Raw genomic sequence first — 18,313 nt, 5'->3', positions numbered from 1 at the left:
TATCTGTTCAGATCTGGGAATGAGTTACAGGAAAGACATAAAGGGTACCAAAAATGGCATCAAATCAACAGTCTAAAAAGTACCTAGTTGTAGTTTTGAAAATAACAGATTATCTCATTCACAAAAAAGCTCTTGAACTGGGAAACAAAACAAGGGTAAAAATATCCCTTAAAGAAAACCAGTATGAGCCCCAGCACTATCCACCCCCAGGACGAGTCACTGACACCATAAGCTTCCAGGGCTTTTTCAAATGTGGGTTACCAAACCCGATTTTGTTCAAAACAGGCATTCCTCTGACTAGGAGCAAGGTGGAGCTTTCCATGCATTTCATTTCCAGGCTCAGGCCTTAAGGCATTTAAGCAGAAGTTAAGAATTCTAAAGATTTTAAGCCCATATTCAATTTGGAAAACCTACATGCTCGATATTTCCAAAAGGCAAGGCCAAACTGATGATATGCCTAAACAAGATTTTAGGGGCATAATAATACTGGCAAGTATCCCAGTCTGAGTATGGTTTACAGTAAAAAAGAAGAACCTTTGCAAGAAGACCTTGCATCTGTTCCCTTAGCAATATCAGCTTTGTTTATTAGATATTTTTCAAGAAGTAGAGAAATGATGCAAAGAAAACATGCCTCTATTCAACAGCACCCTCCCAGCAAAAGTTTCCGGTCTCCAGCCTTCTGCCAGAATGTATTTTCATTCCTGCATATTGAAAGTATCTCGAAATGCAGAAAGCCAGAGCACTCTTACGTAATAATGATGTGGCCTCATGCTATGAAGTCACTATCTGGTAAAATTTCAGCTGTTTCAGTACATAAGTATTTTAAGACTGGGATTGCTGGTCTTTATTTGTAGAAAAGCCAGATTTAGGTTTCCACAAACTGAGCAGAAAAAATTCTCTTTCCCTGCTCTACCCCTCCTCTCTTGGGTTTAAGGGGAAGCAGAGTAGGTCCTAAATATACATTCATTCATTACCTTGTCTTTCTGAGTGCATATAAATATGTTAAAATAGCTCACTAGCTTTCCCCCTCAGAGAAAAAGCCTAAGTAGATGACATAACGTGACAATTAACTTGCTAAGACATCAATACTTTTGCACGAACAGAATAGATTGCAGCTCTGGACTTTGAATTGAATCCATGATGTCCAACAATGTGTTTGGAAAACTTAATAATGGGGAGGAAACAAAAGCAGATGTAAACATGGCAAGAAAATTGAAAGCAAGTGGCTGAATTTTGGTGGCAATTACATAAAACAAGTGTGAGCACAAAGAATATATATAAGCGCCTTATTACATGCTTTAACATCAGTTATAAGCCATCATTCCAAAAATAACTTTCCCAGCAAAAAAAACCATATCCACAGGAGGAACAGAAGACTGTTATATAAAGGGAATCAGGGTCAAAAAAGAAGGTCCAGGAACAGTGATCTATTCACAAACCCTGAATTACTTCACCTCACTCATGGAAAAATACAGGGCAAGTGTAGGCTTTCGCGCTTCATGTGGTTACAACTATAAATACATCTTCTGCTGACCTGCAGGTATTTACTGATGCCAGGCAGACTAAAGGGGAATTCTTGCCAGCCTTTTGCTCCTTTGTTTGATAACAGGTATATGTCCATGGCCCTTAGCCACAGCATGGTTCAAAAATTACTTTGGGACTCTTACCAGTTAGGGTGGCTATTTTTCTAATCCACTCGTCTAGATTGGTGGGATTTTCCCCATTAGATAATTATTATTTTAAGATTAACTTGTCAGCGAACATGAAGCAGAAAGAGAGATCCAAATTTGCACTGTTTGTATCACCATCTTGAGTCAGTCATCGGTAATGCTGTAAACCAACTCATTTTAGGCATCTGAGGCACATAAGCAACCTTCGGCCAAACCAGCACCATGAGTGGACCTGGCCCAAATGGAAAACCATTCAGCATGTTTCAGATGCTGCCCACTGCTATTTGGCAGGGAAAACTAATTAACCCTGTATCAAGATGCAGACAATATTGCTGCTAACCCACTGTATCGGCCACAGGGTCATCGAGAGCTCGGTGGCGTACCGCTTGACTTACCTTTCTTTGCCTGTCGTTCCTGACAGGCGAACGTCCCTGCTGCTGCTGGCCATTACTCAAGCTTTGAGCAATGCAGATTGTGAAAGAGTTTGGCCGTATGGGAAATAAATTGTTATTTCTCTTCCTGCACAGAAAGGAATGGATTCAGCATGTGCCAGACTTGCCTCTTTTTTTTTTTTTTTTTTGACAACTTGCAGCCCATTGTTTATCAAATGGCACCCTGAATCTTCTGCGTCATATTTTCTGTGACTTAAATACTTTTCTTTAACTAACACAATGTGTATGATGGCAAACAAATAAATAAATTTAAAAAAGCAGGACTTCTGTGGAAACAAAGTTTACCATTTCCCACACGGATTAGATGCTGATTTTCCTAATGACATAAAACACTTGCATACAATTCTGCTGCTCTGTACTCCAGATGAACTCAGAGCCTCACGCTGGATCTTTTCAGTGTGACAGCTGATTACAAACATGTTGTAATCACCTCACCTTCTTACCTTTTTTTTTCTTTTTGTTTTTAAAGAGATGCTACATTTCTGTTTCCATTCGGCTTCTGACCTTTTTTGTTTCCTCCAGCAGGAACAAAACTGTTCCAAAAAATACCTGTGTCAGCCTGCCCACCGGGGAGTTTTGGGGCAAGCCGATGCAGCCAAGGCAGATGACTGGCGTCCTTGGCCCACACCGGGGTGATGCTCTAACCGCACGCGTTCCTGTGCCATCACTGAGCAAGGAATCTGCCAGCAACTCACTGGACATGAGAAGGTTTTGGCTGGACCCCAGCACACTCCAGGATGGCAACTCCTACAATTTGGTAATAGATTGAGTAATTTAGAGCCGTCTTAGCACTGCTCCAAATCACTCTGGGGCTGCTTAACTCTCCCTGCTGCACCATTGTGGTGGCTATCGGAACCCATCTTCTCAGTCCTCTCCAGTGAAGCTGTTTTAATTTTTGCCTTCAAACAGGGGAAGTAAACAAGAAATTCTACGTGCGGTTTGCCAGGGCGGCAGGAGAGCCCTGTGAGGGCCTGCCAAAGACAGGCAGCTACACAATGCCCTGCCGGCACCACTACACCGCTGCCTTCTGCGCATCCCTCTCAACCCCCTCCACTCATCCCCATTTGCAAAAAAATAATACTAAAAAAAAAAAAACAACCCCCAAAATCCCTCCTTGTAAACTATCAGACTATGCCATGGGGTTTCAGATGGGTGCAGCCCTTCTAGGCTAACAGCTTTGCTGTAAAGGATTAATGCCCCAAAAGGTTCAAATATTTATGAGCATCATGGAATGAGGCCAGGAGACATGCAGAAGATGCTAGGGCTGTTATGCTCATTTAGCATTTTTAAATGGTACCATCTTCTCCTAAAGACAATATTAATGTTTGGGTTTTTTTTTTTAAAAAAAACAATATTCTTTTGAACTTATAATTTTCTTGGGAGATTTTTTTCTTCAGGCAGCCAGGTGATTTGTACGTACAGAAGGTCTACAGTGGTTTTGCTTTGTTTTGTTTTTTTTTAAGCAAGCTACAGTTGTAAATAAGACCTCTGATGACTAAAATGGCACGGGATCAATGTGTAAAGCTTTTTCAGGCTGTTTATTAGAACATCTGAGAAAGCCTGGTTCACTTTTTCCTCTGCACAGGCAAGTTTCCTCTGCCTCTGTGTACAGCAACAGAGGAGAGAAAAACACTGGGAAGATGTTGGAAAATATGATAGTAAAACTGCAAACACTGACAGGTGGGCTCCGAGGAGGTAAATCTCTCCATCATTTTGTTTTTAATGGACTAGATTTGATACTGAAGTGCTGCCTTCCCCTCCCGTTTAAGAAGGGGCCTATTTACAGAGGCAGGCGGAAAGGACGCGGGCCGGGAGCATCAAAGGATGGCGTTGGCATTTCACTCGAATTCCTCTGAGCTCTGCGGATTCGCTCCAGTCATCTTCGCTCGCCTGCCTCCCAAAGCCTCCTGTCCCCGGGGAGCGCAGGGAACCCTCCTGCAAGCAGGGGTGAGCTGGCTCAGCCCTGGGATGCGCAGGGGTTCACCCCCAGGAGCCGCTCAATCGCCTTTTCCAGATGTGTCGTTTCTGGGCTGCAGCTGTCCACCGACCTGCCGGCTGCCCATTTCAGCTGGGCTCCGCGCTCAAACCAGCGACAAGGTGGCCGGCCGGAGAGGATGGCTCGGGCAGCGCCAGGAAGGGCATCGATGGTGCCTCGCCGGCAATAACCCGCCTTTTGGGGGATGCTGTGTTTACGGTGGCCGGCAGCTCCCCGCGGGCCGTACCCGCAGCCTCGCCGCGCTCACCCACGCCAATGCCGCCGGCCGCGCAGGGCCACGGGCAAAACGAGTAGCGCAGTTTCTTGCTAGGAACATTTGAAAGCAATTTTAGAGAAATGTATCCTATCTGGAAAACTCTGTGTCACAGGGCTGCTGTGTTTCTGCGGGGGAGATGGAAGGTGGAGGTGCAGCGTTACACAGGCAGGAGGAAAAGGCTTGGCAGTGCTTTCAGCTCCACAAAATCTGAGCTGCTGTTAGCACGCACTGAACAGCGGCTGCCCAAGCATTCAGGTAATTTTTCCCCAGTGATGCTCTTGAAGGGCTATTTTTTTCTTTTAAACCGTGCGTTGTGCCGCACAGCCTCTCCCAAGCGCTGCGTGACCACCTCCCATCGCTCCCCCGGGACAGCGTGACAGGGTGGCAGCGAGCCCCACGGCAGGAGCCCAACCCCACGAGGCAGCACCGACACCGGGCAGGCACCCCGACCCCGGCCCTCTCCCCTGCCCAGCCGGGCTGCCTCCGCTCCCGCTGAGAACGCACACCCTCCCTCCGAAAGGTCAACCCCCCCGCAGCTTCTCTGCATCAGGAATAGGCTGCAAAGCCGCCAGCGAGGGAAGAGGAAAGGACGTCCCTTCAGACCCGCTGCCCCAGCCCCTCTTCCCCGGCAGCCGAAAGCAAGGCAGAGCCCGTCCCTCGCCCGCGGCGGCCAAGGCTGCAGCAAGAGCTCACCCGGGGTGCTGGGAGGCATCGGGGGTGGAACCGGCCACGTCTCCGTGCCCGGGCTGCGCGGCCAAGCTAACCAGCTGGAGTGTGGAGGAACAAGGACTGTTCAGTGGTTTTAAAAGGGGAAATTATTTTTCTGCCAGACCATCCCAGCCTTGCAGCACTCTCCACACCATCTGACCATGGGCTACGTTTAAAACATGCTCTCTGGCTCCTTCTCACCGGGGTGAGGATATGAATAACAAGCTGGTACTGCCTTCTTATAATGCCACATTTTTCTGGTTAGTAAAATCTCTGGCGAGAACACGAAGAAGATCCAGATGGATTTCAAAGTGCCAGCACACCGGAGGCAGGTTGGATGCCTGTATGATGACGGACAGCTGGACATCACCTCCTCTAGCAGCGCCCTGGCCTGCGAAGCACCTCGACCTTGGGGAGGTGGAAAAGCAGGGTGACTCAGGGAAGACATCTGCCCAGTTTCCAGTAGACCTTCGACCAAACCGAACGCTTGGAAGCACCGGTGGAGCCATGAGCAAGTTGTGGGCAGTGGAACTAATGAGACCTCATTTCCTATGGATCTGTGTCTTACGGTTGGACTTTCTGGTGTCTGAAGACCATATGAGCGCCAAGGAGGCACTTTCCGTGGTCAGAGTGTTCACAGCCTCTCTCTTTGCTTCCTCACCATGGATTCCTCCTTCTAACCAGAGCCGTGCTCAGGCCGCCGGCTCTCCCTGGGCATCGGCAGGGTATCCCTCCTCCCGCCGGCTGCTCGCCTTCCTGGGCTCTCCCTCCAGCTTAATCTCTTGGAAACAAATACCTTCTTTTCATGGTTGGCTGAAATTGATCCAATGCACTCAAAAACAGAGGGTGAACTAGCAGGCAAAAGTGACTAAAAAAAAATGCTTTTAGTAAGAAAGCCAGCATAACAGCGTTACAAAAACATTATACTATAAAGCAGGAGCAGCCCACAGTCTTGAGTCTAGCAGCCACAAATGAAAACCTTCTCTAGGCCAGGGGGCACTGGGCATGCACCACACACCTTTGAGGGCTGAGGACAGCGAGGGAGGGACGGAGCCGTGACAGAGGCTCCCAGTTACCTTCTTGGGCATCAGCACAGTTACCTTCCTGGGCCCCCCGCCGTGTCCCCCTTAAGCCCAGCAGCCCAGTCCCTGCTCTCCCACCTCCTGCCGTGGCCGTGAGGATCCCTGAACATCCCGACCCCTGCACCGCCGTGCCACGGGTTACCCAGCACAGCAACAGAGGGGTAAGTGGAAAAAAAGCTGGTAAACTCCTCCGTTTGGTACGCACAGCTGGGCAGGCATGCGTTGCATTTCCCACATTAAAAGTGGATCTATTTTGCATATGCGTTTACCCTCGACGAGACTACTTATGTAGCACCGGCAAGGAAACACCTTTGAACTTTGCTGACCTGCATGTGGTTCAGTGCCACAGATCGGCTGTTGCTGCGATAAACACCGCTTCACACGTATCTTTTGCAAGAGCAGTAAGAGTAGATGTTTCTCCATGAAGATACACAACAGAACAAATGGAACAAATCACAGGCAAAAATGAGAGGCTACCCAGCTTGATTTACAAAGTTGGTGGTGTCACACGCCCTAAAGCTATATAATTTTTTAAAAAGACCGAAAATGAAGGCAAGCACGTTCTAGTGACTACGGAGTTTGCTGTCGCAGGCAGCAGCAGGACTGCGGTGCAGCCACGGCTCAGCGTTGAGCGCACCATCACGGTACCTGTTACACCAACGATTCTCCCTCCCACACTTGGTGGCTGCCGTAGGGGTGAAGAGCGACGAAGACGCAGGCTTCTTGTGTGCGCACCGGGCTCGAGCCGGCAGCAAAGACGGCCATCAGCCTGCTGGGCTGAGGGAAGGGGGCTTGGTCGCCCGGGAGGAGGGAAGGCTCTGGAGGGGCCCAAGAGTAGCCCCCGGCACCTCTGGGGTGGTTATCCAGAAGACAGAGCCAGGCTCCAGTGTAAACTGGAGCAAGAGAGGTTCAGACTGGGTTCTGAATTCCCGCCCGAATTATCCAGTGATCTTATATTTTCCCTGTACCTCGGCTTCCCACATGTAAAATGCAAAGGCACATATAGATAGCGTTTCCCACTGACAGTAGTTTCATGAGAGCACATGCACTAAGACTGTACGGCACCAGAGACCACAGAGGTTTAAAAATAAATACCTTTTTAAGACAATGAAGAATAAATACCCATCACATGAACTTGTGCAAAATTAGCTGGGAGCGTGTTGTCTGTGGGACAGGAATTCACTTTGCTGTCAAGCTGGTTTCTGGCAGAGCTGACCGGCCGCAGGGTGTGATCCGACAGCACATCCCCTGCTGCAGGAGGTGACCAGGACAGCGGGACACAGCCTCGGTCTGTATTTACAGATTAGTCCATGCAGCCCACACCTTCTGTCTTTGCATGATAATCTGCTTCTCAAAATATTTTCCTTCCCAAAACTAACATGAAAATGAGAGCAGAAGAAACTTAGCCTCAAACTGCTGTTCAAATAGCACCGAGTTACTAAAAAGCAGAGGAAAAAAAAAAAAAAAAGGCAAGCTGAAGATGCTATCATCTGGAGTAGAAGAGACTGACAGGCAGCAAGAGACTTCCAGATAGGAGGGAAAGATGGCTCCTATTCACATCAAAAGCAAAATGTCACTCAGCATCTGGATCAGGACCCCTCTGCACTGGAAATCAGCTTTCAGATGGGGGCCGGCCACTCTTTTGTATTGACTTGTCTGTGCCACACTGACACTGCTGCTAACACTTAATTTATTTTGTCCATTTAGGAGACATCTAGTTATCTCAATTATTTAACAATGTGTAAAATTACAAACACATTCAACTACAATATGTTCCTCTTGCGTAAACTTCTCCTCTTGGCCACATACATAATGAAAACCCTGTTGAGTCAGTAATAAAATCCAGAAAGCTTTCAAGTCTCAGAACTGAATGTTCAAATTTTGTAGCTCACTTCCTTTTCTAACCAGACAGCAGGGCTGCCAAGAGAATTTCTGGGCGTTCAGCCCCTTTTGATATACATATACATACATACACACACAAATATATATATATATAGTATTCTACCAGGGCTGGCAGAGAGCAGGAACCAATTGTTTTTAACGCAGTTATGAACAAATGCATTTTAAGAAGAAGTCGGAATACTACTTGTTTTCATCTGACGGAACAGACAGCTCAGACCTGGACAGGGAAAACGATCAGCTCCAGCTCTGTCAATAAATAAATATTTGCATTTCACTCCAGCAGAGAAAAAATGCAGCACTGATTATAGGAACCAACCTCAAAAATTCATGTGTGGAAATACCCCGGTTCTTTATGCAAACGGACCAGTTGCACATGCAAATGCCTGATTTGCACGAATAACGGCCCTATACGTACGTACAGGTCAGGCATATGATCTAGCACACCAAATTTTTGGGGGCTAAGCCTCACTCCCGTGAAGAGCGGAGCATCCTCATCCTGCACTGAAGCCAAACAGTAATGAGTGAACTGGGACAATCACAAATGGGAAGGCTTTGATAGCTAAATATGAGAGCCTTAAGATTGTATTACACAGAAGACTTATGATTCCCGCCCGAAAGACTAAATAGCTTCTAAATCCTTTGCACTATTTATAACAACAACCACCACCACAATTACATTTATTTCTCTTCAGAAGCACTGTCTGCTTTTGTATTTATACTGTAAGCAGCATATTAAAAAGGGGACCAAATAGATTTCACATATGTCAATGCAATACAAGAGCAGGCACCAGCCACGTGAAGGGAAGGACAAACATTCAACGAGTTTCATATGGCATGGAAACACAAAGCGAAGTTCAAGTCTGAGAGTTTTCCCACACTTCGGCTAAGTACATTACCAACAGCCACTGAGGTACTTGCTACCATCATATGGGAGCAGGATGATAACGGGGCTTGATACAGCATCCCCCCAGTGCACACAGGTACTTGTACTGGTGTGGGAACACAGAACAACTGAATGTGAGATAAACTGGCAAAAAAACATCGGCTGAGGAATTAGACCCTGTGGCTCTTCACTTGATAGGCGGAGCGAGGTCATCCTAACCTACCCCACACTCTAAACCAGGAGATCTTTCCATCGCTTTCATGATGAAATCTTTCCACTGTCAGTGGGCAATGAGTCAGAATAGGAGAGGGATGCTGTTTACTGAAAAGCTCTTGGAACTAGAGGGAGGAAAAGGGAAATACATATGAAAGGCTAAGGATGGGTTCCAAAAACAAGATAAGAAAAATAAAACATGGACAAAATGTGGGAGTGAGGATGGAGGTGGAGGCAGAAATTCCAAAGTGAAGGCAGAAGGGGAGACACATGCTAGAAGAACCTGGACAGAAAGCTGAACACAGGTAAGGAATAGCAAAAGGAACAGAAGGGTGCTAATGGGAGTGGGAGAGACGAAAAACAGGGGGACAAGAGGTGGTGGGTTCCCAAGTTGTGCACTATTGATGTGCATGTGCCCTTTTTTAAAGTGAATGCTTAGCCAAGATGACCCTAATGTCATCAGGACACCAATGACCCTATCGGGACAGCCAGCTTGCACTGGCAGAGGGTATAAATTAAAGGTGTCTGAATAAGGAGAATCACGGGAGTGACTAAAATGACTGGGATCAAAGGGAAGACCCATCGCCCCCCACCAAAATGCCACTCCTCCCCCTGCAAGGGGTCAACTTGTGCATTGTAGCTCCTCTGCATGTGCTTGTCATTCGTAAACACCCACAGTGCTCTCACTCATGCTTCAGGTAACTGAATGCTGCCGAGTCCTTAGCACACCCTCTCGACATCCCCATGCGTCAGGAAATAACGTTTATCTCCTCTTTACAGAGGGGCAGTGAAGCACAGGGAGATGAATGATTTGTCCAGGACCACACTGGCAGGCTGTGGAAACCCAGAGCTTGAACCCAGCTCTCCCAAGTCCCAGGACAGAACTGCAGCTGCTAATGAGAACCAAGAAAATTCAAAAAATGCAAATGAACCATCTTGAAAGTTTTATAAGTGAGACTCCTGCTGCAGGCATGAATGGAGGAAGTGCAGACTCCAACAGGCAAATTCTTTGCCACCCCATCTCCTGAGTCCCAGAAATCCTGTTGATCTGGGCTAATAAATTTCCCCAAGCCCTAGACGTTCTCTTGGCCCTCATCCCAAGCTCACATAAGAAGCTATTTCATAGGCAAGGTTCTTATTTACAGTTACTCAACTCCCATAATATTTTATCTGAGGTGGCATTTTTAACACTCCCCTCCCCAATACTGGATGAACTGTCTCTTTCTTTGCTTTATAGGTTTGTAACTAATCTAGTTAAAATCCCATAAATATTGGGATGTTTCTGTGCTCCCCATTCAGACAGGAGGCTGGCTGAGGAAAAAGTCCATTAGCATTAAAATGATGGTGACATCCAGACTGAAGCTGACAATTCATTCATTTTCTAAGTCTACTGTCATCATGCCAGCTGCCCTTCAGGAGCTGACTGTGCATCAACTGTGTAGCCTCCTGGACGCGCACTACTCGGGCAAGGGTATCCTGCCATAAAATCCAGAGAGTCACAAGTCCTTGCCAGGTCACACAGTGGCTTAATGTGCTGGTTTGCTACCCCTGGGAGACCCGGGCTGGGGTCTTTGTTTTACTGCAGACCCGTGTGCCACTCCAACAGCAAGAAGGAGGTCATAAATGCAGGGGAACGAGGCACCGGGGAGCAGCCACAGCGTAGCAGGGTGCCTCAGGCCAGCGCTGCTGCTGGAATCAATGAATCTCAGTTTGGGTCTAAGATGGCTGGGTTTGCTTGAATAGGCGCTCACAACTAACGCACACTAAAGAGATGCGAGCCGGCCGTATTGAAACATGGCCTGCAGTTCAGCTGGCAAAGAAAGAGTTGCATTATTCTGCCACTTCTCCTGGATGTGCAATGGCCCCTAGCGCTGTTGTGGCCATACCAGCCCTCAGCATAGGAGCGCCCTTCTCTCAGCACCCTCCTTTTGCGATGCTCCCAGGTGCAACGGGGTGGTCTGTGCATCGTACTGGTCAGAAAAGGAGCTTGCAGAGAAGGAAGCTGCACCCAGGGCTCGAAAGCAAAGGCAGCCCAGTGCCCCTGTGCTGGAAGGCTCCAGTAAGGAGAGGTGCTGAGCTGCTTTTACCAGGATGATGCTGTCCCGCACTGAGCAGGTACCCATGGGATGGCCCCATCCCCTTGTGTTACCAGGATGGCAGGTCACCTGCAGTCAGGGAAAAGATGTCCTTTGCTGGTGAAGCTGGTGGGAAAGCAAAACAACCTCACCAGGACTCCTAGCTTTACTCACACACTGAGATGACTATTAATTTTTTTTTTTATATATATATATATATGGTTATATTTAATCATAGAGTGCATAGCCAGCCCCAATACAGACTTCTACTTCCTAGCTCTACTTTTCTTCAACAGAAAACTTCCCTGAGAAGTTAGTCAGCCCAAGAATCCCTTTTAAAAAGTTAATCTTTTTTCTTCAAAAGTTACAAAGCTGCCAGCTGTTTAATCAGATTATCGAAATAAACTTACTTCTCAGCTGAGGATAACGTCTGAGGAAATCAGAGAGAGGCAGATGCAGCCACCCATTCCTTGGGAGCTCTTCAGAAACTCAAATGTCAGTTGTTTCAGTTAATTAATGTGTGCTAATTAATTAATGCCATTAATTTTGACCAGATAAATCAGCTTTAACATCGGTATAATTGAGATCAGAAGCTAGTGCTCAGGTAAGACCCCAGCCAAGTTCAAAGCCAACGTGTAAAAAATCTCCCTGAACGTGGAAGTCGACTTCCCGCTGTCCCAGTCAGCATCTCACAGGTGTGGGAAGTGTGTGCATCCTATCGTGCAGGGAGGGGTCTGCCATTTTGCTTTCCGCACAGCATCTGGTCCCTCTCACTTTTCAGGGACATGCCCGCTGATAACATCCAGGCTCTCAGCCGTGGTCCTGAGCCCCAGCTCCTAGTCTACGGAAACCACAGGCACGGCATGCTGGCCTGTGCCCCCACCCACCCACACTCCCTGCGCACAGGGTTTGCTGCCCTGCCCTGCTCGCTCCTGAACTCTTCACTTCGCACCCGACCTTCCTCAGGGGCATTTCAGCAGCAACCCTCTTCTCCTGCAAAAAGAACTGCCACCTTGACCGTCCCTTTCACCAGCTACGTAAGCGAGGGAATGCTTTTTACCCGACATCCTCACCAACCACCATCTAGTCCTCTATTTTTGAAATATGTAAGGCCTGAAATGTAGAATTTGGGGTTTTACACCAGCTAATATTAATAGAAACATTCTCAGGATTTTTTTCCCCCAATGTAAACGGAACATTTTTATTTTTTTAAGCATGCCCCTGTGGTGCTCGCAGGCCAAACACTGCAGCATTGTACCCGCCCGGGGAGCTCGCTATAAACACATCAGTCTAGCTGCTCTGTCAGGCCCACTGAGCTCTCTATAAACCAGGAAAAGTAAACCTGTACATTAAATATTTACTGTTTTCAGTGTGTATAATCTAGAAGTGTTTTTAGCAGCACAAGTAAGGTGCACTTTTAATCAATGATTTTTATTTTGACATGGCACTGTTAAACACTGTATGGGTACATCCTGAAAAAGCCCGCTCCTTGAAACCAGAGGCTCTCCTCTCACAACCGGTTACAAACATTATTGTGTTGTCACACACTGCTCACCTGAAAGACCCATCCTATCTCCCAGTTTTCTGCTCTGATTCCAAACTATCCCGTTAGTTGAGAAGTTGAGCTCGTGGGGAGTTTCAGCAGCAGACCCCAGGTTAGGCAGCGAAAGAGGACAGTGACAAATACGTAGCTGACTCTGTACAAAAGGATACAGACGAGTGCAAAGAGTTAAAAGAGTAACAACACAAAAGCAAACTTCTCTGAAAGTAAACAGCCGCCAGCCAGCACTAATTCTCTTTTATGATTAACCTAACAGCTAGCTTTTAATGCTTGCTCCATGCAAAAAGGCTCCTGCTTTCATCTCACCATTGACACTAGGAGTCATAATTTCTGTACAACAACAGGAAAAGAGACGTTAATGCAATCGTAAAAAAGTCTCCGCACCAAAGTAGTCTGCTGATAGCCCGTGCTAACCTTTTACTTCCTGAGGACATCGGTCCCTGGGAAAACAGCGGGCAGCAGACAGGTTTCCTGGCTGACTCAAAGAGATGTCCTTCTCCCCGTGGGGCTGCACAAGGCGCTGGGCTCCTCGCTCCTGGCTGCTGGATGGAGCCCACGCTGGAGGACCCTTTCGCAGAGCAGCCCACCAGCTCCCGCCAGCCACCTCCCTCCAGTTTTATTTTAGCCCCCAGCAGAGATAAGGTGAGGAAGAGATTGCATTCACATAGTTTCTTCTTCACTCCCCTAGAAAAATCACCCCAACCAGCTCGGCAGCACAAGACACATCCTTCAGATTTGGATGCTAATCAAGTCTCGAGATGGTTTAGCACTTCTCCCTAATCGCAGGCACGTAACACTGGGATGGGCAGCTATTTGCACATTCTTGGATGGTAACTCCACAAACATTCTTAAAGCACATACATGATCTGTTGGCTGCCTGCAAGTCCTCCCTATCTGCAAGGATGACATCGTGTCTACTTATTTGTCTGCTATTGATTTTTTCACTACACTATCACGGACTAGAAGTGATGGGTACAAGCCAGAGAACAGCACAAGTAACTGGCTGGCTTCCTTGCATCGGTTAGCTCCTATGTGCCATAAAATAAGCATGCACAACAGAGAACACAGCTAGCTGTCACTGCAAGGTGCTCGCGTAACATATCGGTAGGCAAAGGGTAAGAGCCTAGACAGAACAGAATGGAAATGAACAGTAACACAGCAAACACAACTAAGGTCTCACCGTGGTTTAATAAGCTTGTGTACGTAGCAGAGAATGAGTAATGATTCTGGACAAAGCCAACAGGCATCTCAGGGGATTCTGAAATTAATCCTGTGACATTTCCAGCAGCTAGCCTGGAAAGCACAGTAAGTGACAGAATTCACTGTGCGGCAGAGCACGTTCAGCATCCTGCCAAATCAGGCCTCCCCTCCTATTTTCATGCAAAGAAAAAAAAATATTAATCAATACTCATTTTTTTCTTCAAGAAAATAGCTACAAAAGCGTGTTCTTAAAATCGAAGGCTATGCAAGTCCTTTGAATGTCCATGTATCAGTGACAAGAAACTGTTCCATCAGGCCATGAAGAGCACGGAGGGAGGGAAAACATCAGAAGGAAGGCAGAGGGTTCCCTTGACACAGGCCAACCTTAAGGAAATGTAGCTGTGGTTATTAACTATAATGAAACAAAACACATTCGGGGAAAGAAGAGTTTGCCATGTATTTCAAATGCAGAAAAAGAAAACAAACAATCCAACCTGAACATACTGAAGGGAGCGTATTCTAGGGCACACGGTCCCACAACACAGATAAAAGCAGGAGGCAGTTGTCGCTGAGGTGCAGTTAAGCTGTAGACTGAGGCAGACAGCAGCTGACAATCATTATGGACCACAGCCTGGAAGCATGCTTTGATCAAGGATTTCTCGGGCACAACCTGATTGACTGCAATCAGGTTCAGCTAGCTCCAATAACTCCTTGCACTCATGAGCAATTTTCTTTTGAGCTTGCTCATTTTGTCTTAACGGATGTCAGTTTGCATGCATTGCTCCACTGGGAAATCCTGCACTCTGAGGACCAAAGTTTAAAGTTAAGAAGAAGTTTCTACTGAGGTCATTTGGGATGATTAACCCTCTGGGGTGGGATCTCTGTCCAGGACCTTCATCTCAGCTGACGCTGGGAAAGAACCGGTGTATGCTCCTGATGCCTCGGCTTCCTTCGCAAAACTCAGGAGACACAGCTGTGAAAATTTTTTTCCTAGAACATATAAAGACATTTCAGGCTATATTGCTATCATTTGCAAGCTACATCACTGCATGGGATGAAAACAATAGACATGACTAAGAAATCCACGTGCGGCCAGGTGCTAGCTAGGACCACCCGATTTTTTAAAATTTTTTTTTTTTTTGTGGCATGGAGAGCCAAAGCCCATAATAGCCTTTTCATTGCAAACTTCAGCTCCAGGGATGCGCTTGATGCAAACTGCATCTTCTGAACGTAGCCCAGTGTTGAAGTACCCACGCATGAGAGTAGGTGATTATATATTAAGTAATCCACCTGCCTCACTGAGAAAACAGTAGTGGCTGGTACTAAAATAAAGTTAATGCCAGATCCTTGAATGACAGTGGCAAAAGTATTTTGAGGCTCTGACTGGGCAGGAGGAACCAGCAGGAGCTGGCTGTATGTTTTGCATTTCTGCATCCAGCGTGGGGTGAGAAAGCCGTGCGGTACGTACTGCCAGTCAGCGGTTCAACAGGAACACACTGACCGTCAGCAGGGATGCTTCTTGCCTCCGTTACGCTGCTACATCCCCTTATATCTGTGTAGGGTGTATCTGCATAGCGGTGCAGTTCACACATGAAAGCAGCAATGAGCACAACTGAATACTACATCACATTTTCCTTCTCCTTTTCCCTGCAGGGTTAGTTTCCCCTTCCACTTTCACACAATGGGAACCTCTGCGACACCTTGACAGCAGCCAGAGGAAAACACAGCACACCGACAAAGCAAAGTGCCTCTCAGCGCACAAATACTGCAAAGCAAAACCCCTCAAATGTTGGAAACCACAGGCAAGGCGCAGACTGTACAAAAACTGACAGGCACGAGCATAGCTGAAGGGAGGGCAGCAGGGAAGAGGAAGAAAACAAATAGGAAATGCCATACTCAAAAGAATTCAGCATAAACTCTGAGCAAATCAAAGCAAGAAAAAAAATCTGAACCCACTTGAATTTTAGCTGCTGAAGCCTTCTGGCTACTCGGCCGCTCTGCCTGTGCATCGCTATGCTTAATTTGCCCCACTGGATTTGCACCTCCTGTGAGTGACTGAGAGGAGCCATTGACTCTGGGAGGACTGATTTAGAGCAGCAGTAACCAGCGGCCTGGCAGGGGCTGCAGGAGAGGCCCAGCCCAAGGTAGGTAAACACTAGAAGAGGGAAGGCCACAGGGAAAAAAGACTGGAACAGGGAAAAGAAGAAGAAAGAGAAGGAGAGATGGAAGAAACGTGCGGCGAAGGATGGGCAGAGGAAAAAGAGAATGCGAAAGAGCAAATTAAACATGGTACAAACAAAGGGCTGGCCGCTGGATTTAATAAGATCTTTCTCCAGAATCCACATGGTTGTAAACCTCTGCCGTGCTCTGGTTTGGTGCTGGATACTTACTGTCTGTGGGAGCACCAGCACCTGGAGGAGCCTCTGTCCTACACAGCACTTCACGCTGCTCCGCAGTCCCTATGCACAGCCACGAAGAACTGACGCTGGGTGGAGGGAAGATAAACCAGGTTTTTTTTCTTGATTTGTTTCTCCGGAAAGCCCTGTCCCTGGAGAGACGCAGGCCTGTGAAAATGACAGGATATACTCAGTAAATCTGTAATACCTGCTACGCGAGCCAACTGTTTCAAATTCCTGCTTTGCATTAGCCAAGCTCCCAGCAGACTTTACCTGAAAAACAGCAATTGCCTATGGCACAAAAAGTGAGGAGCCAGTAAAATACTCTTCATGACGCGAAGCGGGGAGTATTTCCCAGTTCACTTAGGACAACAAAGGTCTGGAACAGTACGTTACACTCAACAAAACCTTAAAAAAGGAAGATACTCCAAACTTCTTCCTGCTTCCTGACGTACATGCAGGAGGGAAGGTAAACGCTGGGTCACAGTTTGTGACAGGGAAATGTGTGCAGGGAAAGCCTATGAAAGGGTCACAGTCTAACCTGAACTCCAGAGAAACTCAACCCATCTCAAGTGTTGTCAACTACTTGAAATTCAGGACAGGTTTGTTAAAAGGTGCTTCAAAGCTTTCAAAGTGACCTTTTTTTGAGCAAATGTAGGTTCAGTTACAGTTTCCCATCAAAGTTGTGTGAATGTGTGGTAGGACACGAAACCAAGTGAGAAAAGGTGCTATTCATGGACTTTTCCTGTGGCATTTGCTGAATGTTGTGAAAGTCATAGATCAAAGCAAAATGCTTGCGTGCGTGTCCTTAAATTAGATGTAATTAAATAAACAAGTGTTTGCATAAATCCCTGAAAAGCAAAAGTGGCCAATTTAACCACGCATCGGTGTGCTAGCTTCTTCCGCTTTTTCAACATTTTTGAAAATTTTTGAAAATTTTCATTAATCAAGGTGTGTTGAATCACAAACTTGTTCCTCCTGATCACAATGCTGCTGTGTAAAGAGTCATCCCGGGAAAGCAGTACCGGCCAGATTCTCCATCTGAAAACCACTTTAGAGTTTTAAAACTGAAGTACCACAGGACAAAAACCCATACACCTATAAAACCAAGGGAAGCCCGGCGTACTAGATAGCTTGGAGTCTGGAAAGAGGACGGAGTCCTGCTCCTCCTCGTCACCAGCTGGGGCTCAGCCAAATCAGTAGGGTTGGAAAGTCGTTACTAGCATTACTGGCAACCAGCAAAGTTCGCTGGTGGTCTCTGTCCAATTCTTAATGGACACATAAAATACCTCCTGTCATCAGAAATGGCACTAAATGGTATATATTGGCAGTCTCGGGAGATAGCTGCATGTAATTAAAGACCGAATTACCCTTTCGGCTATTGTCCTTTCCGGTCAACTTTTGAGGCACACGAGCGACGAAGAAACCCACTGCCGCCTTCTGAAGTGCAATTTCTGGGCAAAGGGGGCGCGGAGCTTCCACCCCATCACCTTTCCCAAACCGCAAAACCGCCACAAAGTAAAACATCAGTCTAATTTACTTGAATGAAAAGAAAACCACGAAGAGAATAAACTGGGGGGGGGGGACGGGGGACGCCCCACAGCGGGAGCCCTCCGTCGGGCCCGGCCTGGGGACGGGCCTGCCCGCGCCGGGGACCCGAGCCCTTCAGCCCGGCACGGCCACCGCCGGGGGGACATCCCCGGGGCAGCGGGGGGACGGGGCCGCGCTCCGCGGGCCGGCCCGGGAGCGGCACCGGCACCGGCGTCCCCTCGGACGGGGACCCCCACCGCGCTGCCCCCCCCCCCCCCCCCCCCCCCCGGGGTCACGGCGTCCCCCCGCGCGGAGCGGCCGCCCCGTCCACGTCCCGTCCCGTCCCGCCGGTGCCGCTGCCTCCGCGCCGCTGCGGGGAGGGCCGACCC

At 47.6% G+C, this 18,313-nt stretch overlaps 1 protein-coding gene across 4 annotated transcripts in view; it reads right to left on the bottom strand.

Annotated features, from left to right (window-relative positions):
• The window catches only part of ZNHIT6 (zinc finger HIT-type containing 6), an 87,559-nt gene that overhangs the window by 17,360 nt on the left and 51,886 nt on the right, over nt 1-18,313 (bottom strand). For 2 of the 4 annotated variants that reach the window (XM_041127737.1, XM_041127739.1), the window contains exon 10: nt 16,389-16,562. In XM_041127737.1, coding sequence (XP_040983671.1) covers nt 16,389-16,562 — 174 coding nt within the window. Of the gene's footprint in view, nt 1-12,647; nt 12,935-13,967; nt 14,169-16,388; nt 16,563-18,313 lie in introns of those variants that run through there. The other 2 variants (XM_041127738.1, XM_041127740.1) reach the window with 2 other exon arrangements.

This window comes from Aquila chrysaetos, chromosome 12 (genome assembly GCF_900496995.4).
Source record: "Aquila chrysaetos chrysaetos chromosome 12, bAquChr1.4, whole genome shotgun sequence".
NCBI lineage: Eukaryota > Metazoa > Chordata > Aves > Accipitriformes > Accipitridae > Aquila > Aquila chrysaetos.
Note: the sequence above shows the minus strand (reverse complement) of the source record. Positions and strands in the feature narration are given on the sequence as shown.